General features: G+C 41.3%; 2 protein-coding genes across 2 annotated transcripts in view; both read left to right on the top strand.

Annotated features, from left to right (window-relative positions):
• The window catches only part of LOC133440735 (NACHT, LRR and PYD domains-containing protein 12-like), a 239256-nt gene that overhangs the window by 10390 nt on the left and 204554 nt on the right, over positions 1 to 24312 (top strand). The window contains exons 4-5 of the mRNA XM_061718052.1: positions 1985 to 2158; positions 4689 to 4862. Of these exons, the coding sequence (XP_061574036.1) occupies positions 1985 to 2158; positions 4689 to 4862 (348 nt within the window). The remainder of the gene's footprint in view (positions 1 to 1984; positions 2159 to 4688; positions 4863 to 24312) is intronic.
• On the top strand, positions 5331 to 7539 carry LOC133440454 (stonustoxin subunit beta-like). Its single transcript, XM_061717714.1, has 2 exons — positions 5331 to 5967; positions 6098 to 7539. The coding sequence occupies exons 1-2, from the start codon at positions 5946 to 5948 to the stop codon at positions 6628 to 6630; spliced, it is 555 nt and encodes a 184-aa protein (XP_061573698.1). The 5' UTR covers positions 5331 to 5945; the 3' UTR covers positions 6631 to 7539.

The following is a 24312-nucleotide window of genomic DNA, read 5'->3' as shown; positions in this document are numbered from 1 at the left end:
CAGTAGAGTGTTTCTGGTGTTAGTCATAACTACTTTATTGATTAAACTAATCAATGAATATTGCCTCCTACATTCTCAACTTATCCAGGATGGGGATTCATTATACTTCCACTGGTCTGATAAAGAAGCTGAATGGTTCAGTCAGCTGCTTTGTTCTGATTTACCTGCAGCCTGGCCAGGTTAAGTTTGGTTGTACTGGACCAAATCACAGAGCAATAATCTACATTTGACAAGACCGATGCAAGTATCACCTGTTTCATCAAATCATTAGGCAAAAACTTCCTGCAGTGTTTAATCACAGCTATACCTCTACCCATTCTCTGCACTATTTGGTCAACTTGTCTATTCCAGGACAATTGTCTCTCTACAACATCCCCTAATACCTTCACTTCTTTTGAATTTTGAACTTAAAACAGTACGCTTTCTCTTCACCTTATTCAGAACTCATCCATTTTTATGTTAATTTTAATTCCACCCTTTGAATCTCAGTTAATTCAGCACGCCCATTTACTGATAAACTGTTGAATCTTCAGCATACATTGCAATGGTGGCATGATTTAGAATAAACAGTAAATTTATTTTAAATTTGAATATTGAAAATAAAAGCGGACCCAAAGAATTCCCTTGCGGAACCCCACAGCTCACGGCTCTCAGCTTGGAATCACTACCATTAAAGTAAACAGTGCTTTTCCTATTAGAATAATAACTCTTACCACATGCAATAGTAGCTGATTCAAAACCATAGCAGCTTAATGTAGCACATGTAATCAGTTTACCATCAAGTTGGGGCTTGTGCAAAGCTCGACTCAAGGAGCTGATTGAAGGACAATGAAACACTGAGACCAAGGTTTGAATTTAACTGCAGTATATTGTTAAAATGATTAAACAAACATTACAAAAAGGACACAACATATAACGTGAGTAGTGCACTTTCACTTCAGTTCTCAACCACAGTCAAAGTCAGTCAAGTCAAGTCAGGAAAGTCCAAGTCAGGCTTGAGCCTGCCTTGGGCCTGATTATTGAATTCTGGAACAAGGGGTTCAAATCCTTCCTGCAGGTATTCAAGGTTCAGGGTTGGCTCACCATCCAGTTCGATCAGTTCAAAGAAATTCAAAGCTTCCAATAAAGCCTGACCAATGCAGAATGAAGCCCCATACCCCACAGCAATAATCTTCTATGATTCAGCACCTCAGCTGTGGGAACTAATCCAGGTGGTTTGCAGATTTCCTTCAAGGCTTGAGAGGAAATGTTTGGTGATGGTGGCAGCAACAGTGTGCCTGAGCAAATGAGTGTGTCTGGGCTGAGCAGGTGCTGCTCATTTATTGAGAGTGGAGGATGGTGCAGTGTGGAGCCTGCATCCATTGGCCCAGGGTTCAAAGGCTGTTTCCAGTGGGAGTGTCCAGTCAAAGGGTAGGGGGCGTGTCCACAGGTAACAAGATTCACTCCACACTTTTCACCAGGGTTACATTAACTTATTCAATAACACATTACGGTCATTATGGACCTAAAGGACATGTGGAGGAGAGTGGACCATACAACTCCAGTTCTTAGATCTTTACACTGGTTTCCTGTCTGTCCCAGAATAGATGTTAAATCCTGCTGCTGGTTTATGAATCTCTGAATGATTTTGGATCAAAATACATCTCTGATCTCCTGGTCCATGATGAACCAACCAGAACCCTCAGTCAGGAACTATCTGTACCCAGAGATAAAACCAAACATGATGAGTCAGCGTTCAGCTTTTGCTCCTCACCTGAAGAACAAACTCCCAGAATTCATCAGGGATGCTGAAACTCTTTATAGACTTAAGTCAAGTTGAAAACCTTTTTATTGACTTTTATTGACTGCTTTTAAATTCTTAACTTTTTTTATTCATTTTTTTTAAATCTTTTTATTTCAAGCACTTTGAGTTCTCTTGTACATGAAATGTAATACACAGACTTTCCTAAATAACCTCATGATCTCTCTTTAATCTCCTCTGCAGGTTGAGTGACTGTAACCTCTCAAAGAACATCTGTGCAGATCTGTCCTCAGTTCTCAGCTCTCAGTCCTCCAGTCTGACAGAACTGGACCTGAGTAACAACCACCTGCAGGATTCAGGACTGAAGAAGCTGTGTCCTGGACTGGAGAGTCCACACTGTCACCTGGAGTCTCTCAGGTCAGAATACACCAAGTGTTCAACTGTTGACCGTTACAACTGTTTGTTTGGTTGTTTTATTAGATCCCCGTTAGCTGCTGATCTTTCACAGCAGTTTATCTGGGGTCTCATCAGAATCATCAGCTGAATTACAACATTATCATTAATTAAAATACATAAACATAAATGCTTACAACTCAGAGACAACAGACACTAGAACACATGCTCAAAGTAAAAACAACAACAATATAATCAGCAATATAAACACCCCCCCAGACCCCTTCAGCAAAACTACACACACAAACACAAAAGAAATAGAGGAAAAGGAAACAGTGTCAACACAATAAACAGATTATTAGCTCAATTCTTAACAGTCCATTTTATTATCCTGAGTAAACAAAAATAACTTTAGCTTCTTCTTAAAGCTTATCATATTATTTAAAGTCCAAAGGTTTGGTAATTCACTCAACACCACCATCGCTCTGTGATTCATTGTCTTCTGTTTAAGTTACTTCTACATGGAGGCAACAGAAAATTACCTGCTGATGTCCGACTCGACCAATTATTGTTGTGTGAAAAAAATGATAATCTTCTGCAAAATGATTCTGATGTTTTCGTCAGTACTACTTTATTGATTAAACTCATCTATGAATATTGCATCCTACATTCTCCACTTCACCAGGATGGATGGGGATTCATTATACTTCCACTGGTCTGATAAAAGCGCTGAATGACTCAACCAGCTGCTTTGTTCTGATTTACCTGCAGTCTGGCCAGGTTAACTTTGGTTTTACTGGACCAAATCACAGAGCAATAATCTACATTTGACAAGACTGATGCGTGGATCACCTGTTTAATCAAATCATTAGGCAAAAACTTCCTGCAGTGTTTAATCACAGCTATACCTCTACCCATTCTCTGCACTATTTGGTCAACTTGTCTATTCCAGGTCATTTGACTCTCTACAACATCCCCTTATACCTTCACTTCTGTTACTTGCTCTATCAAACATCATCCACAGTTAAGCATAGCACAGGGTATTCTCTTAATAAATGTTTTAAACCTAAACAGTACACTTTCTCTTCACCTGATTTCGGATCAAAATACATCTCTGATCTCCTGGTCCATGATGAACCAACAACCAGAACCTTCAGGTCGTCAGGAACAAGCCTACTTTCTATACCCAGAGATAAAACCAATGATGAGTCAGCGTTCAGTTTTTGCTCCTCACTTGTGGAACAAACTCCCAGAATGCATCAGGGATGCTGAAACTCTCTATAGCCTTAAGTCAAGTTGAAAAACTCTTTGACTTATGTCTGTCTGTCTTTAATTACTGCTTTTAAATTCTTAATTTTTTTATTCTTTTTTTAAAATCTTTTTATTTTAAGTTGTCTTGCCTTTGAGTTGTCTTGTACAGTAAGGGCCAAATCCACAAAAGGATTTTGCGGCTTTTGCGGCCGCTAAACCGGTGCAAATGAGACAAAAAGAGAGCGTCTAATTCACAAAGCACCCGCAAAGGGCGAATTGCACCACAAACTGCGCTGCCAAGCAAATAGTGTCATGGTGCGCCTGTGCCATTTGCATGCATGTAAATTAGGTACCGTAATATTCATACATTCGGCGCAAAATTTTACATCCGCCTTTCTATGCAAATAAGCCTCATTGCAAAAACCGTCTAATTCACAAAGGCCAGCGCTATTTGCTACACGCAAAAATAGTGGAGCAAATACCGTCTTTTCGAAGCGTGTATTAACTGCGCGCAAACTCACTCCTCACTCCCCCTCTGTCTCTGTTTCTCTCTCTATTCAATATCATTCAAGCTTGTGTGATACTGAATGATATTAAGGGTGAAATATACAGTCAGACATGACTGTAGACAGTCAGATCAAGTGGGGTTGTGGACTTATCTCGGATTTAAAAATAAAAATAACAGGACGGAGTTCAGGATTCATCCATACAGTAAGGGGCTGCTTTATTACAAACAATTCCACCATATAAATATATAAATCTAGAATGTGTGTGTTTAACAGCTGACCTGTAGGTGTGTGTAGCAAAACAAAGAACATGAATTACCATTAGATCCTGATCTGATCCCGATCCAGTGTTAATGAAGTTACTGGTGCTGTGCCTTGTGCGTAAATGCGCACAGCCTCTTAACATTTGACATTTCATTAGCTTATGTCATACATGCGAAATACTAGAGAAGTACAAATACGTGAAAGTTGAGGCTGTTGTGCTCTCTGCAGTTTTCATTATGGACCAATCTGTGTGCTGAAATATGGAGAACACTGGAAACAGCTCCGCTCACTTACTCAGACAAGGGAAAATTGCACTCAGCTGCAAAACTTTATGGGCGTGTTTGCGCCGGCATATCATTAGAGCAAAATCTTTTGTGAAGAGGACCTTAAAGCGGGGATAATTGCGGGCGCAAATGCGGCGCAATTCACAGCGCTATTTGCGGGCGCAATCTGTTCTTTGTGGATTTGGCCCTAAATTTTATAAAGAAACTTTCCTAAATAGCCTCATGATCTCTCTTTAATCTCCTCTGCAGGTTGAGTGTCTGTAACCTCTCAGAGAACATCTGTGCAGATCTGTCCTCAGTTCTCAGCTCTCAGTCCTCCAGTCTGACAGAACTGGACCTGAGTAACAACCACCTGCAGGATTCAGGACTGAAGAAGCTGTGTCCTGGACTGGAGAGTCCACACTGTCACCTGGAGTCTCTCAGGTCAGAATCCACCAAGTGTCAGACTGTTGACCGTTAGAACTGTGGTTGATATTGAAAGATTGTTGATGTGTTTCTGCTGATCTTCTGACTTTTCCATCAGCACCATCATCAGGTGAACACGAGGACAGAGTCAGCTTCAGTCTCAGAGCAGTTCTCTCAGAGTCTCTGCATGTGTGTTGTGTGTCTGCAGGCTGTCAGGCTGTCTGATCTCAGAGGAAGGCTGTGCTTCTCTGGTCTCAGCTCTGAGCTCCAACCCCTCCCACCTGAGAGAGTTGGACCTGAGCTACAACCATCCAGGAGAGTCAGTGAAGCTTTTGTCTGCTGGACTGGAGGATCCCCGCTGGAGACTGGACTATCTCAGGTATGAAGACAGAAGGACATCAGTGGCTGGACTCTTCATCGTGTTGTTGTGGACATCATCTTTGTGGCTCTCTGGATTTTGTTGTGGCAATTTTTATTAATTGCACAGATAAAATACAGATACCTGCACCCGACATGTGGATGCTAGTCCTCGTAGAGGAAGGTATGCATTACAAAAGAGATGTGACCCTTTCATCTGCATTTACATGTTTTATATCCCCCTCTTCTCATCCTGTTCCTTAAAGCTGTTGGCCTTTTGTTACAAACCATATGATGTTTGAATGTTTTCCATGACACTTTGAGCAGAGATCTTTGAGCAGATGGAGCTGCTGCAGCTCATCTGGTGCAGCAGAGCTGATAGATGCAGTTCACAACTCTGATCCGTTCTTAACCAGTAAACATCCCAGAACCACAGCAGTGTGGTTTTCAGTCCCATCACAGCACAATAACAGCTGCACCTTCACTCATCCATGACACAGTCTCCTCCTGCTGCTGATTCAGCAGAGATGAAATCAGATGAAAAGAATGTTTTCAAACTGTGCTGGAACATGACGACCATAGGACAGGACTTCAGAGATGCTGCATTCAAGTGCACCTGTCCAAGTGTTGGACTGTTCCTTCATCAGTGTGTGAGAGCCACGTAATGTCCATGTTTGCTGAAAGAGACTGTGCTGGTCTGACCCCCCTCCTCCTTTCAGGGTGAAGCCTGCTGGACAACGATGGATGACACCAGGTCTGAGGAAGTGTAAGTGTGTTTTTATTTCATTCACACATTCAACCATCTTCACACTGTCACATCACTCATTCATGCGTCAATCAATGATCAATGACAGATCAACAATAACTGCAGCTGGATTGTTTGTTCTCTCCATCAGATTCCTGTCAACTCACCATCGACCCAAAAACAGTCCACAAACGCATCAAACTGTCTGACAACAACAGGAAGATGACGTATGTGAAGGAGGATCAGTCATATCCTGATCATCCAGACAGGTTTGATATCTGGTGTCAGCTGCTGTTTAGAGAAGTTCTTACGGGTCGCTGTTACTGGGAGGTCCAGAGGAGAGGAAAAGTTTCTGTATCAGTGAGTTACAGAAGAATCAGCAGGAAAGGAAACTCTAAAGACTGTTGCTTTGGAATGAACGATCATTCCTGGAGTCTGTCATGTTCTGATGATGGTCGGTACTGTGTCTGGCACAATACCAGAGTAACACCTTCCTCCTCCTCTTCCTCAGTCTCTGACAGAGTAGCAGTCTATGTGGACGTTCCTGCTGGAACTCTGTCCTTCTACAGCATCTCTTCTGACAGACTGATCCACATCCACACCTTCAACACCACATTCACTGAACCTCTTTATCCTGGGTTGTGGTTCAGGTCCAATCCGGGTTCTTCAGTGTCTCTGTGTTGAGTTCAGTCTCAAGAGTCTCCTCCTGTCAGAGAAACTGTCTCTGTTGGACAGATAGTTGAGTTTGTACATGTCTGTCTCTGTTTCCATCAGAACACCTGAATCACATGTTGCTGAAACGTCTTCCTCTTCCAGTCCTTTAAAGGTGGAAGCTGCTGTTATTCCAGGATCCACATGTTGTTCTTCTGTCTGTTTCCAGTCAGAGCTTCACAGTGAACAGCAGCATGTTGTTTCTCTGCAGCTCAGTTCAGCTGAGATCATTCACTTCATGTCAGCTGCAGTTAGTTTGCTGCACATGTGACCAACTGTGATGTCAGAGAGGAATCACTGAGCTGCAATCAGCCGAGATGAAGTTACAACCTGCTGACAGATCTGAGCACAAGGTTGCTGTGCAGCCAGGGTTCATCCTGGTCTTTATTCTCACCCACTTCCTGTTCCAGCCATGACATCACTACTGGACTGTCAGGTTTCTTTCATGGTAAAGGGTTTGTTTATGTGTGAGCTCTCACCAAGATGAATAATATGATCCATCCATTATCTAGAACTGCCTCTTCATGTTCAGGTTCCCGGGGGTTGGCCTTGTTGATTTTACACTGTACTAAGAAGGGCTACTTTTTGAATAAAGTTCCCCTTTGATGACAATATTTGATATTCACTCATTAAAAGCGCTGCCTCAACATTTCCTCACAATAATTATCAAATTGATTTATCATGCTAGGAAACATATTTCAACACAAAACATTTTTCATTCTTAATTCATTTAGTTTGTTCCAATTTTCAAATGATTGCTTATGTAACATTTTAGTAGCAAATCATGAACATCTTCAAATCAAGTCCCATTTATATGAAATTAAGCAGCATAATACTTGTAGCAAATCATGAAGTCCCACATCTGTAGATATCTGGTTTAAATATAATCAGATATTCAAAATCCCCACATTTGTACTAATAATCAAATATGTAGCACTGGTCTGAAGGTTTGCCTGACAGAGTGGTTGATTTAAGAACATCCATATGCGTTATATTTTATAATTCTGCTGGTGAGTATTTCCAGCAGTGTTATTTACTTCACTAATTGCTGAAAAGTAATTAGATATGTTATCTGAATGTCACTGATTGTTTTCTTTGTTGCCAGTTAAATGTGATATTATCTCATGTATATAATGTTCATGCTTATAAAATTATTATTTGGATTGTGTGCTATGGTTAAACATATGTTTATTGCTGTTTATTGATTTCTATTATTCTATGGTTTATTCCAGAACCACACACACACACACACACACACACACACACACACCATAACTGTAAGTTCACTCTCTAGACTGGAATAAAGCACTGTAAAGGAAATTGACCGCTTCCTGCCTCTTCATTTAAGTCTTGACATGCGCTTCATGATTAAAATACAGAGAAAGCCAGTGTACAACTGTTAATCATTAAGCCTCCAAAACATATGGTCCTTGGAGCCGGATAAGGTCATTAAGAAGTGATAATGGCTTATGTTCCCCCAAGTGAAGATGGACGTCCACGCCGACGAATGCAACAACCAAGACTGATGGAAGATTATGAAGGGTACACCCTCCCACAGGCTGTCAGTTACCCTGCAGGAACCCCCGCTGTGATAGAGGAGACTGAATGGAGGTATAGAGAGGGATTTGCAGAGATGACACCCCTCACCCGGCGCCCAGGTCAGAATCACCTGAGGTTGTAGAGACATCTCCCATTCACATTGGAGCACCTGTGTATGTGTGTAGGCCACAGCCGTATCAGGGCCCACCTGCAATGATGTATGTGCTGCAGCAAATACAAGAGAACCGGAGGCTGCAGCTGATGGTGATGGACATGAGACGTCAGATGGACAGTAGTGGTGCATCCCCTCCCAGTTTAGTCTCCACTGCTGCACCATCCACATGAGAGGCCGACTCCTACCGGAGGAGAGGACACCAGGCCTCCTCCATCCCAACCTCCCATGCTCCCTTCACCACCAGGAACACGTCATCCACAGCCCGGAGACCAGTAAAGGCAGCCTCTGTCACCACCACCCTTACAGGCCACACCGCCGCCTTCAGCAAGGGAGCACCGCCCACAGCAAAACACAATTAAGTTTAGACAGGAGTTAGAACCAAGGTCATATGTTCACATTGTAAATGTTCATCAATGTCAATATAAAAACGATTTCTCAGAATCAGTTGTATAATATCCAAATATGTGTGCTCTTTATCTAGAAAACCCCAAAACAATTATAATACATTAAAACGTTTGAAATGTTATCTTTTTTAATAATAATTATTATAAAAGACAAGATCCACAGCAATGGTACATTACATTAATGAGACGAAGAAAAAATACTGTGGTTTAATGAATGAATATTAATGACCGTGTGTGTGTGTGTGTGTGTGTGTGTGTGTGTGTGTGTGTGTGTGTGTGTGTGTGTGTGTGTGTATGTGTGTGTGTGTGTGTGTGTGAGAAACAGAGAGAGTTTTTTTGAGTTTTTCAAACCACTTTTATTTACTCAAAAATGTGTCCAACCAAACACACAGACAAAAACTTTCAGTACAAATAAAAACAATACAAAACCAATAAATTTCAACTCAGAATATTTCCAGAGCAGCATGCTGCCCCCCACTGAAAACAGCACCTTGTCAACACACCACATGTCATTAAACTCCTTTATGTTGTTAGTCAGACAGTAGAAATTAAAATCAGTCTGACTTTCAACATCCGAGAAAAAAATTAATCCAACATCAGTATCCACAGAACCCTCCAGTCTGCTTCTCCTGCTGACATAAATCACCACTTTGGCTTGACCAATAACAAAATGTAACAATTGACGTTTGGATTTTTTCGTTTTACTGTGCCTGACACATAAAATGAACACCTGGTGTGAAAAAGTCTCACCAAACATAGAGAACATTCGACTCAGCAGGTGAAACAGAGCAGAAAGACGAGCACACTCTAAGAAACAATGAAAAACTGTCTCTCTCTGTGCACAGAAGGGACAAACAGGCTGAACATTTGGATTAATAACAGAAACAAAGGCATTCACAGCGAGCACCTCGTGCAGGAGCCTCCACTGTAAATCCCCAACCCTCCTGGTTAATGGAGGTTTATACAGTACTCTCCACCCAGGCCTCTGAGCCTGTGTGAGGGCCAGGGGCCTCATGTACAAAACGTGCGGCGCACAAAAAACCTGCGTAGCCTACGCCAATTTATACGCTCACGGTCGGATGTACAAAGAATGACTTGAACGTAGAAAGTTGCGGTCTTTCACGCACACACCAAGGCTGGTGTACACACTTTTCTGAGGTTTTGTCTGTTGGTGACTCTCACTGGTGATGCAGTGAAGTGCAGAATATGAGGAAACGTGTCGTCAGCATTAAGTTCACGACCATGTGAAGGACACGACAGTCCCCACATCACCAGATAAGTTACACACGAGTGGAGCTGCAACAATCTCACAATCAACCACACGATATGAACAAACAACTAACGGCAGGAGCTCAACGATGGAACCAGCAAATCCTGATGGAGCTTTGGCTCCGTTAGAGGAACCTGCTGATGATCAGATCACACCGACCTGCTGGTCCAGGACTAAGACTGGACCATCAGCTGGTTTAGTCTGGACCTGCTGGTCCAGGACTAAGACTGGACCATCAGCTGGTTTAGTCTGGACCTGCTGGTCCAGGACTAAGACTGGACCATCAGCTGGTTTAGTCTGGACCTGCTGGTCCAGGACTAAGACTGGACCATCAGCTGGTTTAGTCTGGACCTGCTGGTCCAGGACTAAGACTGGACCATCAGCTGGTTTAGTCTGGATCTGCTGGTCCAGGACTAAGACTGGACCATCAGCTGGTTTAGGTACCAAGAGGATCTTCTGGATCTCTGTCCTGAACTGGACCAGCTGCTCCGGTTCAGACCAACATGATCTTTCAGCTGGAGCTGCTGACAGGTCGGACATCTCTGTCACCATGACGACTGTATGGGACGAGTACTGGAGATTAAAGCCAGATCCTAAAACATCCCATAACTGTGTCTGGACAGAAAAACATTAAAATACATTTTGCAGCGAAAAATCGGTTCTGTAAAGTTGTCTTTTAAAATAAAACTAGGATGTCACGGAAAGGTTGGTTGGTACGAACTGATGTGACTCAGAAATGATGAATAAAGTTTTTATTGAATATTTAGGCAACTTTCAGAGTCTGATATGGAGTCAGCTGCAGGAGCTGCAGGATCCAGAAAGTGTTTCTCCGGTGATGGACTGGTGATGCAACAATCCGAGTTAAAGCAACTTTGCTCTTTATTTCTCACGTTTGCACCTCGATAATCTCGTCGGCACAAGTTGTCTTTATTTCTGCAGCAGAGGAATCAGATCGTGATGCTTCATGTTTTAAATATGAATGTACATACAAATACCTCGGGGTCCTCTTGGACGACAAGCTTGACTGGTCCCCTAACACCAACGCCCTCTACAGGAGGGGGCAGAGCCGCCTGTTCTCCCTGCGGACACTGAGGTCTTTTGATGTGTGTGTGGAGATGATGGCCATGTTCTACCACACGCTGGTGGCCAGTGCACTCTTTTTTGCTGCTGTGTGTTGGGGAGGCAGCCTTGCAATCAAAGACACCAAGCGACTGGACAAACTGGTGAAAAAAGCGGGCTCAGTGTTGGGCAGGAGTCTGGACCCGCTAAGATCTGTGGTGGAGAGGGAACACTGAACAAACTGAGTGCTATAATGGACAATAGCAGACAGCGTCTCCACAGCCTCCTGGAGCAACAGAGGAGCAGGAGCAGCTGCAGCGGTCGGCTCCGCTCACCGCGCTGCAGAACGGAGAGATTCAGGAGATCCTTCATCCCCACAGCAATAAGACTGTTTAACTCCTCCTGAACTCACACACACACACACACACACACTCACACACTCACACACTCACCTCTGCCACAACTGGACTATATTTTAGTTTGCACTTTACATGATATTTTTGAAACCTTATATTTCATGTTTATTTTTTATGAATGTGCTTTTATTGTCTGAATGGAAGTGTGGTTGATTTTTATGTTTTGATGAGCTGCTGGACAGTTGAATTTCCCTTCGGGGATGAATAAAGTTCTATCTATCTATCTATCTATCTATCTATTGTTCACATTGTTATACTTATGAGAGAGGTGATCGCGGACATCCACAATGTTTAGGACTCAATAAACGTGTACATTGGTCTTAATCCGTCAGTATATAATACGTGTGACAATAAAGCAGAACGAGGAGCCGTTTTTCATCCACCAACTTAAGTTCTGGTGTCCGTTCTTAAAATACAAACAGGAAAAGCAGAGTGTAAAGATGCACTAACGCTGCTCATAAACATTCACAAACCAGTACGATCATAATAAAACCAAAACTCTTCACGGAACGCAACATAAAGCAAAGAACAGCATTACTCATAATGCAATGCAGCTGAAATCGGAAGAAATGCCCCCAAATAAATTATTTATTCCAGCTCACAGCTGATGTTTTTTTTAATTTGTTTGACCTGTTTTTGCACATTTCTTGTTAGGATGAGCGGTTTTTAATGGATAATTATCTTCATTATCGTATTCAAACATATGTATTTGATGGAGGAGACAGGGCGGAGGGTTGTGCTCCCGCATGTACGCTCAAATCCACGCTGATTGGTTTGTAAAGAGCAACCTGCGTGGATTTGGGCGTACGCAGTTTTGTACATCAGAATTTTTGCGTTCGTGTAAATTCCACGCACGGTTTCACGTTGAAATCCACGCACTCTTAGTACATGAGGCCCCTGGTGCGGTCGGAACAACCTAGAGCTCAACGCTCTAAAGACAGTGGAGATGATAGTGGACTACAGGAGGAACGCAGCCCCACCTGCCCCCCTCACCCTGTGTGACTCCCCAGCAGACACGGTGGAGTCTTACCGCTTCCTGGGGACCATCATATCCCAGGACCTCAAGTGGGAGCTGAACATCACCTCCCTCACCAAAAAAGCACAGCAGAGGATGTACTTCCTGCGGCAGCTGAAGAAGTTTAACCTGCCAAAGACAATGATGGTGCAGTTTTACACGGCCATCATTGAGTCCATCCTCACCTCCTCCATCACCTCCTCCATCATTGAGTCCATCCTCACCTCCTCCATCACCGTCTGGTAGCTGCTGCCACTGTGAAGGACAGGAGCACCTGCAGCGTATCATCCGCTCTGCAGAGAAGGTGATTAGCTGCAATCTTCCATCTCTCCAGGACCTGCAGCCTCCAGGACCTGATGGTGCAGGAAAGATTGCAGCAGATCCCTCCCACCCCCGACACAAACTGTTCCAGACTCTTCCCTCTGGCAGGAGGCTGCGGTCCATCAGGACCAAAACCTCACGCCACAAGAACAGTTTTTTCCCGTCTGCAGCCGTCCTCATCAACAAGGCCCCGGTCCCCCCTACCCCCCGTCTACCACGAACTGTCCCCCCTTCCCACTCTACGTTACATTAACGTAAAGATTCCAATCCTGACCTGTGCGTTACATTAACGCACATCATAAATCACTTTTGTACAGACTCATATCCGGCACTTTAAAAACCTCATATTGTACATTTTTGTTTATACATTTTCTCTCTTATATATTTGCTTTTATATTTGTATTGTATTGCACCAATCACCACAACACATTCTTTGTGTGTGTTTAACAAACTTGGCAATAAACCTTTTTCTGATTCTGATTCTGTTGAGCTTTTATAACTCACCACCAGGGGACACTGCTGCTCTTGGAGCTCTGGAGAGTGTAATATTCCAGAATTAACAATAAAATAATTCATCCATCTTAAATGAAAACTTAATTACATTTTTCATGATTGTTTCTAACAAATATGAGTTGAGGTAAAAAGAGTTTACTTCTAAACGGATGTCTGATATAAAAGGGTTAAATCCAAAGTCTGTCCTCTTCCTGGAATCTGATCCCGATGATCCTCCCATTTCTTCCTGCTCTCCAACCTGCAGATCTGCAGCTTCAACACGGATCTCAACATCAGCTTTATAATAAATCATGTGTCAAACGAGTTGTAAATCTAGTACAACTTGATATTATACATGTGATTAAATAATATTGGTAAAATCTCATTATGTAAATAATATGAAAACATACACAAATATGTTGTAACTTTAGCTTATAAAGTTACAATAACACAGCATGCATCATTTGAATTGCATTGTTTTGACTTAGTTTGTCCCATGAATTATCACGATAATCTGATGTACGCGCAGCTCAGATTTAAAATGCATAAAGCCTTTTACAGTTTTCAGAAAACTATGTATAACATCGCAATATATCGCAAAATTTGGATACCGCAATATCGTATTGTATCTTGACTCAAGTATCGTGATGTGTATCCCACATCACACTCATTTCCTCATTCATTTGCAAACCAAATGTTCTTGTTTTCTAAATCAATAAAAACATTTTAAAGGGGAAATAAAAGCAAACCGTATCTGACTGCACTGACTTCTGAAATCTTCAAGGTTTTTTGTTTAATGCTGCAGACATTAAAATTTATAACATGGTGACAGATGGTTGGCTGTTCTGTTTCTGACGTGTCGATGGTTGCGTTTCTTCTTTTGTCCTCGTTTCTATGAAGTTTCTTCGTATTTTTCAGAGGAACGTTGTAAAAACCGAACACGTAAATATATCAAACTTGGACTAACCTCTGAACGGAGTAGATGGAGAGAGTTTAACAACATGGAGCTGCAGATTAACTTTACAAAGAGAATGTGAGTGAAGAAGAAACAGACGGGAAAAAGGACGTGTGAGAGAGGCTTTGTAGATGAACGAAATAAACTGTCACGTTTAAAGAAACTTCAGCACATACTAACAGCTCTTTATTTGCACCGTGGAGACGGAAAGTTACCAACAGCAACAAATAATACGATTTTAAGAAGGAACAGGGTTTCAAACAACCTCAATGCAGAACTTTACAAAAAAGTACACAACCACATTGTTCCCTCTGTGTCAAGTTGACGGAGAAGCATAAATCTGGGTTGAACCTGCAACCCTTCTGGGGAGGGGATTAGTCTCATCAACCACAGGAGGTGGTGGTTGGACTTCTGCGGGTTCTTCTTCTGTGGGTCAGACAGGAGTGGACAGCTGCCCCGGTAGGACGACAACATGAGCTTCATTTGTCACGAGTCACCAGACTTCTCCAGGTGATTTTTCATGTGACTCAGCAAATAAATTCTGCGGCTAAAACCTTTGTTGCACGTCTTGCACAAATATCGCTTCTCGCCCGTGTGTTTGGTTATGTGGTTTTTAAGATCTGATGATCTAGTAAAGGTTTTGCTGCAGGTGTTGCACACGTACGGCCTTTCACCGGTGTGGATCCTCGAGTGAACCACTAGGTGGGAAAGTTGCTTGTAACTTTTTCCACATGTTTTGCAGATGTAGGGCTTTTCACCCGTGTGCGTGGTTATGTGGCTCTTAAGAGCTGATAATTGAGTAAAGGTTTTTCCGCAGGTGTTGCACAGGTACGGCTTCTCGCCCGTGTGGATCCTTGAGTGAACCAGCAGGTGGGAACGTAGCCTGTAACTTTTACCACATGTTTTGCACATGTAGGGCTTCTCGCCCGTGTGCGTGGTTATGTGGCTTTTAAGAGCTGATAATTGAGTAAAGGTTTTTCCGCAGGTGTTGCACAGGTACGGCTTCTCGCCCGTGTGGATCCTTGAGTGAACCAGCAGGTGGGAACGTAGCCTGTAACTTTTACCACATGTTGTGCAGATGTAAGGCTTGTCGCCCGTGTGCGTGTTTATGTGGCGTTTAAGATCTGATGATTTAGTAAACGATTTTGCGCAGGTGTTGCACAGGTACGGCCTTTCGCCAGTGTGGATCTTGATGTGAGCCATTAAATTACAACTTTTACTGAACTCTTTCCTGCAAGTGCTGCAAGAAAACGCCTTCTTCTCCGTGTGGGTCCTGGTCAGCTTTGATTTACAGTTGCTGTCTGACGGGACAGCAGCATCTTCGTGGTCACCGTGTCGTCTCATTGGCTCCGGATCTGCAGTTTTACTGGAGTCTGAGCGTACACTTTCAGTCCCTTCCTCATCTTTGTTTTGAGCTTCAGGAGAAGTGTGCAACAGCAGCTGGCCACAGTTTGGTCCTGGTTCACCATTTTCAACTTTCACATCAGCGACATTGACCAATGAGACATCCACCTCTACGTCCTCTTGCTTCATCTCCTGACCGGTGGCGTCTTCCTCCAATTCTGTAGTCTGTGGATGCCCTGGTTCCTCCTGGTCCGGGCTGCAGCTCCTCTCCAGGTTATCCAGGTGCTGGTCACTGAAAACCCCGTCCTCCTCCACCTTACAAACATTTTCTTGTGGGGGGTCTGGAATTACAAAAAGGGACAAAAAGATAGGATTTTAACAAGTCAAAAGTGTTTCCCAGTGTTGATTGTTTGGTTGTATTTGTGAGGTTTAAAGTTTGTCCTGAACCTTCGGTCTTCCCCTTCATCTATGTAGTATATTTGAAAACCAGTGCATTACTCTGTGTGACCATTAGGTGGCACTGTGACTCTACTCTTGTGTTACTGCGTTGGTATCGAGACAGTTGAAAAATAAAGTTGTTGTTCTAGAAATGGCTTCTTCCGCGTCATATATAACATGGTGTCAGAGTAAAAACTTGAAGTAAAACAAAGATAGGAAGATAAAATGGAGCAGATGAAACCTCCGACCTCATTAAGTGTAGAAGGAAATCTAGCGGAAAATTGGAGAGTCTCTATTGTCGCCAGCGGAATAGACAAAAAGTCTGATGCAGTGAAAAGAGCCACGTTCCTACATGTGGCCGGGGACGAAGCAATTAAAGGTATATAAAACCTTTGACTTTGATGAAGACGTAGATGACTATGATACATTGAAAGAACTTTTTCGCCAACATTGTGAGCCAAGGAAAATTGTGACATATTTGAGGCACCTGTTTGTTATTTGAGTGCAAGGAAAATCAGAGACAGAGATGCATGTGTGACTGATTTAAAAAAACAAAGTGAAAGACTGCGAGTTTGAGCACCTCACCAACTCACTGATACGAGATAGAATCGTGTGTGGAATCACAGATGACCAAGTGAGAGGACGACTACTGAGAGAACCGGACCTCACGCTAAATAAAGCCATAGACATTTGCAGAGCCAGTGGGTTGAGTCGGAGTCAGCTAAAAAGTCTACATGAAGAGGTTGAAATTCCTGTCAATAAAGTCACTAAGATAAAACAACGTGACAAACAGAAAGACAGTGGTACCACACCACAGAATGTAAAGATGAGAACTCAAGGAAACTGCACAAGATGCAGCTACAGGCATGAGCGAAAGAAGTGCCCTGCCTACGGACAAATGTGCAAAGCCTGCCACGGGGAAAATCACCATGCCAAAATGTGCAACTCACGCAAACACACAAATAATCATAAAGGGCATCATATAAACAAGGCCGAGGCAGATCAGGACTTCTTTGTTGGCACAATCCAAGCAGAAAAACAAGTCTCACAAATCGATGCAGTGGATGCAAAGAAAGAAAAGTGGCGTGAAGATCTGATTGTCAACAAGAAAGTTTTGAAAGTCAAGCTGGACACTGGGGCTGATTGCAACGTAATTTCTATGAAAGACCTCAGAAAGTTGAGACTGGATAAAAAAGGTGAGCAAATCTCACTCCAAGCTTGTTGCTTATGCAGGACACCACATTCCAGCTTAAGGTAAAGTCATGTTGACATGTCAGTACAAAGATAAATAGTATGACATGGAGTTTGAGGTCATAAAGAACAATGCACGTCAGCCGTCTGTCGGGCCCCCTACTATCCACTAGCCAGGGACAACTTGGAAAGGGCCCTGTGTGGGAGAATTCTGATGCATTGTGGTTGCAGCTGATGGTGATGACGATGATGATGGTTATGAGGATGATGATGGTTATGAGGATGATGGAGATGATGATGGAGATGATGGTGAGGATGATGATGATGGTGAGGATGATGATGATGATGATGATGATGATGGTGAGGATGATGATGATGATGATGATGGTGAGGATGGTGATGATGATGATGATGATGAGGATGATGATGGTGAGGATGATGATGATGGTGAGGATGATGATGATGATGGTGAGGATGATGATGGTGAGGATGATGATGATGGTGAGGATGATGATGGTGAGGATGATGATGATGGTGAGGATGATGATGGTGAGGATGATGATGATGATGGTGAGGATGATGATGATGATGATGGTGAGGATGATGATGATGATGGTGAGGATGATGATGGTGAGGATGATGATGATGGTGAGGATGATGATGGTGAGGATGATGATGATGGTGAGGATGATGATGGTGAGGATGATGATGATGATGATGGTGAGGATGATGATGATGATGATGGTGAGGATGATGATGATGATGGTGAGGATGATGATGGTGAGGATGATGATGATGGTGAGGATGATGATGGTGAGGATGATGATGATGGTGAGGATGGTGAGGATGATGATGATGATGGTGAGGATGATGATGATGATGATGATGGTGAGGATGATGATGATGATGATGATGAGGATGATGATGATGATGATGATGATGATGGTGAGGATGATGATGGTGATGATGGTGAGGATGATGATGATGGTGAGGATGATGATGATGGTGATGATGAGGATGATGATGGTGAGGATGATGATGATGATGATGGTGAGGATGATGATGATGATGGTGAGGATGATGATGATGATGATGATGGTGAGGATGATGATGATGGTGATGATGGTGAGGATGATGATGGTGAGGATGATGATGGTGAGGATGATGATGATGATGATGATGATGATGAAGATGAGGATGGTGATGATTATGATGATGATGATGATGATGATGATGATGATGATGCCTCTCAGTGATGCATGGCGGGTGACGAAGCTGGTCACTGATGGAGCTGTCCATGGTGCTGATAGAGCTGTCCATGGTGCTGGTGGATGACTAGTACTACTACTACAGTACAGGACAGAGCTAGTACTACTACTACAGTACAGGACAGAGCTAGTACTACTACTACAGTACAGGACAGAGCTAGTACTACTACTACAGTACAGGACAGAGCTAGTACTACTACTACAGTACAGGACAGAGCTAGTACTACTACTACAGTACAGGACAGAGCCCGCTTTCCTCACCTTTTCCAGTCTGTTCCTTTCTACTGCTGTGATGCTGCTGCTCCAGCAGATCACAACATAAAAGATAAAAGTACCAGTTATAGTACCAGTAGTACCAGTTATAGTACCAGTTATAGTACCTGTAGTACCAGTTATAGTACCAGTAGTACCACTTGTAGTACCAGTTATAGTACCAGTTAAAGAACCAGTAGAACCAGTTATAGTACCGGTAGTACCAGTAGTAGTACCAGTTATCGTACCAGTTACAGTACCAGTTGTAGTACCAGTCACAGTACCAGTATAAGTACCAGTTATAGTACTAGTAGTACCAGTTATAGTACTATTATAGTACCAGTTGTAGTACCACTACTACAAGTCCTGCATATGAACTCCTACATGAACATCCTCCAACAATCTGGTTTTTTGCCAGTGTCATCTCACATCTTACACGGAGCCAGTGTGATCTGCTTCTTTTCTACTAAATAAACGATTAAGTCTAAAGAAATGTATGGATCTAGTTAAGAAATGTCTGGATCTGGTTAAATACAAAACAGTGCAAATAATGTTCAAAGCAAGGAATAATCTACTACCAAAAAATATCAGAGGAATGTTCACTGAGAGAGAAAGGGGCTATAATCTAAGGGGAGAACTACATCTTAGAAAACATAAAGTAGGAACAACAATGTGCAGCATGTGCATATGGAACTGTGCAGACTCTGTGGAACAGTTTGGAGCTGGAAATGAAAAGTACTAACATAAATCTGTTTAAAAAGATACAAAAAATGATTTATAAACAGGTAATGGAAGAGGAAATGGGGTAACGAGTGTGAGAAACAAATAAAATAGGGAAAAATGGTATATTATACTTGCTTAAGATATGTTTAGATATTTATGTGGATATTTATGTAGTATATATTATATGTTGAGAGGGATAGTTATAATTATGTAATATATGTTATGTATTTATTAGGTATGTAGCATATATATATTTATAGGCATATTTATGTAGATATATAGTGTATATTTATATAGATTTATAAAATATTTGTATTGTCTATATATTGATATAATATTCATGTAATATTTATATTTTGTATTTTGACTGTATTTATATGGATATTGTGTAGATATAATTATAGCAATAATGTAAATTCATAGAGTTATAAAGGGGTAGGAACTAGGAAAAAGTGTAGACTTCTTCCTACTCCTTTTTTCCAACATATGTGAATATGAAGATGTTACTGTTTATTTTTTATATAGACGTTCGAAATAAAAATTAATTAACTAATTAATTAATTAATTGATAAAGTGTGAAATATGAGTCTGGTCCAGAGTCTGAATGGAGCATGAAAGGCAGCACCAAGTAAACAGAACAACAAGTTAGTTCGGGATGTTTCCGAATCCCACATCAGCAGCTGCTTGAGCTGGGGAGTTTCCCATTTAGTTGGTTTGCTTCATCACCACGGCTTTTAACTGGAAACAAAGGGATCTTGTAGGAGTCATACTCATGTGTTCATTCATTCAACTTTCCAGGGTTACGTACCGACTCTGTGGAGTCTGATTTCAGGTTTCCAGGCGAGGTCCAACAGTCTGCGCTGACGGTCGAGCTCTTCTTCATACTCCAAGATGCTTTTTTCAAACACTGACAATATTTCTACAGCAGCTGCTGTTAGTCGCTGACCGATAAACTCTCTCAGATGATTCACCTTAGACATTGTTGAAGAGGAAAAAGAAAGGAAACAACAGAACCGTCCTCTCCTTCTTCTTCTCTAGGTTTAATGGCGGATCACAACCAACGTTATTAGGTTCTACCGCCACCTGCTGTACCGGAGTGTGTAACATCAGGATCATTATTACACCAGCTTACAGTCTAACTTAAAGGGGGGAAAAAGGAAATACCTAAATAAAATAAGATAACCACATTTAAATCTTATTATCTATCCCTGCATCTTTAAGAAAGACAAGGATTTCCTTATAACAATCCCTCATCACCTCACTCCTCCCTAATAACCTACTAAACTCCATTCCCGTCCCAGCTCGTACATCCTGTCTCTTAAAGCGTTCCTTTCTACCTCATACTTGCCACATTTAAGAATCACATGCTCTACATTCTCTGTGACATCACACTCATCACATTTATCAGACACGGACTTTGACATTAAATACAGAGTTGATTTTAAACTAGTATGACCTAATCTTAATCTAGAAATGATGACTTCCTCTCTCCTACACTTTCCTTTGAAAACCTTCACGTTAATTGACTTCTGTATGTTATAAAAATGTCTCCCTTTTACACCGTTGTCCCACACCTTCTGCCATGAATCCCTCACTGCCTTTCTAATTCATGATTTTGCTTCACCTTTACCAAAAGGAATTTCCATAATTACCTCACTACTCAATTTCAATGCTCTTTTAGCAATATTGTCTGCTTTCTCATTGCCATCAACACCCATGTGGGCAGGAACCCAACAAAACTGCTCAGTAATTCCAGTTCTGCATAACCTCCACAATACCATTAATATTTCCAACACTAGATCTTCTCTTATTGTTTTCTTTGAAGTCAAACTCTGAAGGGCTGCAGTGGAGTCTGAACAAATGACATAGTTCCTTCTCGCAGTTACAGTAAGTATTTCATTTACCAACGAAAGTAATTAGAACAAAATGCATACAACATTCTTTCCATCACTGGTTTACTACGACTTCTGTCATTTAGCAGACGCTTTTATACAAAGTGATTTACATCTGAGAAAACAACACAAGCAAGAAGGTTTAGAAAGAGTTTTATTTTTTACGACACAATGAGAGCTGATGCAATTTATATGATAAGCTTCTGATTGTTAATATCAATAAATAAAAGAAAAATATTTTTTAATTCTTGTGTTCTTTATTATTTGTCATAAAACATTTATGTTGTTAAGTAACTTTTATTGCAATGGGCTTCAAAATAATACACATGGTAAGTATTTGAGACATTAAAACATTTAAATATCCAACTTAGTTTAGTTCAGCGCTTCCAGTCGGTGGATTTATTATTGACGTGCACATGCAGGACTCATGAGTCACCGATTGGCATTAAAATAAAAAAGTAAGTTAAGTCAGAGGGAAGGTAAACTTCGGATGGTACGACCAGAGGGAACACAGGGAAGGAAATGAGGATCAATTCACATGATTTTGGTGTGAAATATATAGATATACAAGACTCATTTAAAGCTGCAGTTTCCAACATTTAACCACTAGAGGGAATAAAGATCCCAAACTAACCCCCAAACTCAGAATGACGGTTCATTCATGCATGAATCACCCACAGGTTTTCTGCAGGGGTTTGAAGCCTCTTTTTCCTCGTATTGTGGCAGGTTGGAATTATATAAAGCAAGAAGTTTAATGCGTAATTAGGGGCGTGGCATTTTGATTGGCATTAATTTGTCCAACCTGTAAATAAATACTTTTTCTAAGATCTTAGAAAATGTTGGGAGTAAAGAATCAGGCCTGTAATTAGTGAATTGGTGTCTGTCTCCAGTTCTGTACAGTGGGATGACTTTTGCAGTTTCATTTTTTTTTGGAAATGTCCCAGCTGTACAGCTGTATGTCAGTTAACAATCCATCAATAACCTTTTTGACTATTGTCATATCACCACAGTCAGTTGACACCTTGTTTTTACATTTACTTACAACATCTATGATTTCTCTCTCCTCCACAGCTGTGAGAAACATTGAATCTGGATTTCTACTTATTAATGTTTCCTTCCATCCATCAGCTGATCCAGGATCACACATTTTTCTGCCAGCTTTGGTCCAACACTCACAAAATACCTGTTAAAATGATTAACCACCTCATTTACATCATTAATGACTTCATCGTTATTGGTTAAATATTGTGGATAATTAGTCTGTCTTGAACTTTTACGTTATTTTTAGTCCTTATTCATGGAGAAACATTTTCATTAAACCTTCTCCAGAGACCAACAGAGCAGATCATCTTTTTTTAACCCACATCAACTCCATGGTTCCTGACACAGTGGATTCCTATCAGTTTTCCTACCGTGCCAACAGATCAGTGGATGAAGCGATGGCTTCGGCTTCACTTCACCTTCCAACACCTGGACAGGATGAACACCTATGCACGGCTTCTGTCCCTGGATGTGTCATTTGATGAAGCCAAGACCAGTGAAATAACAAACTGGATCAAAATGACGTGATTGAGGAAGTTGAGGATAAAGGACAAAAGTGCATCTCCACTTTTCAACTTCATTTGATGACATTTCTCTTTCCACATTGTTTTCTGAGCTAAATGCTGGTTGTACTGATCACGCTGTACCAATAATCTGCATCACTGAAAACTTCCTCTTGTTGATGCACTGAAGTCTTTTTTTATTTGTGTTTTTATTATTATTATTACGATAGATTGTTCACTCTTGGGTTTATGTTGAGCTTTTATAACTCACCACCAGGGGGCACTGCTGCTCTTTCTATATATGGAGAGTGTAATATTCCAGAATTATAAACAATATAATAAGCCATCCATCTAAAATGAAAACTTAATTACATTTTCATGATTATTTCTGACTAAATATGAGTTGAGGTAAAAAGACATTTACTTCTAAACAGATGTCTGATATAAAAGGGTTAAATCCAAAGTCTGTCCTCTTCCTGGAATCTGATCCCGACGATCCTTCCTCTTCTTCCTGCTCTCCAACCTGCAGATCTGCAGCTTCAACACGGATCTCAACATCAGCTTTATAATAAATCATGTGTCAGACGAGTTGTAAATCTAGTACAACTTGATTTTATACATGTGATAAAATAACATTGTTAATTTCATATTATTTAAATAATATGAAAACGTACACAGATATGTCGTAACTTTAGCTTATATAGTTACAATAACAGCATGGATCATTTAATTAGATTGTTTTGACTTAGTTTGTCCCATGAATTACACGATAATCTGATGTACGCGCAGCTCCGATTTAAAATGCTTAAAGCCTTTTACAGTTTTCAGCGAACTATAATATCACAATATATCGTAAAATTTGGATACTGCAATATCGTATTGTATCGTGACTCAAGTATCGTGATTTGTTTCCCACATCACACTCATTTCCTCATTCATTTGCAAACCAAATGTTCTTGTTTTCTAAATCAATAAAAACATTTCAAAGGGGAAATAAAAGCAAATCGTATCTGACTGACCTGACTTCTGAAATCTTCAAGGTTTTTTGTTTAATGCTGCAGACATTAAAGTTTAAAAATGGTGACAGATGGTTGGCTGTTCTGTTTCTGACGTGTTGATGGTTGCGTTTCTTCTTTTGTCCTCGTTTCTCTGAAGTTTCTTCCTGTTTTTCAGAGGAACGTTGTAAAAACGGAACACGTAAAAATATCAAACTTGGACTAACCTCAGAACGGAGTAGATGGAGAGAGTTTAACAACATGGAGCTGCAGATTAACTTTACAAAGAGAATGTGAGTGAAGAAGAAACAGACGGGAAAAAGGGCGTGTGAGAGAGGCTTTGTAGATGAACGAAATAAACT

This window comes from Cololabis saira, chromosome 3 (genome assembly GCF_033807715.1).
Source record: "Cololabis saira isolate AMF1-May2022 chromosome 3, fColSai1.1, whole genome shotgun sequence".
Classification (NCBI taxonomy): domain Eukaryota; kingdom Metazoa; phylum Chordata; class Actinopteri; order Beloniformes; family Belonidae; genus Cololabis; species Cololabis saira.
This window is presented reverse-complemented; position numbering and strand designations above follow the sequence as displayed.

Excerpts from the sequence above, each read along its gene's own strand:
- LOC133440454 (XM_061717714.1), top strand. The coding sequence starts at position 5,946 with ATGACACCAGGTCTGAGGAAGT. Across the intron at positions 5,968-6,097 it reads GACACCAGGTCTGAGGAAGT|ATTCCTGTCAACTCACCATC; the intron begins GTAAGTGTGTTT and ends TCTCTCCATCAG.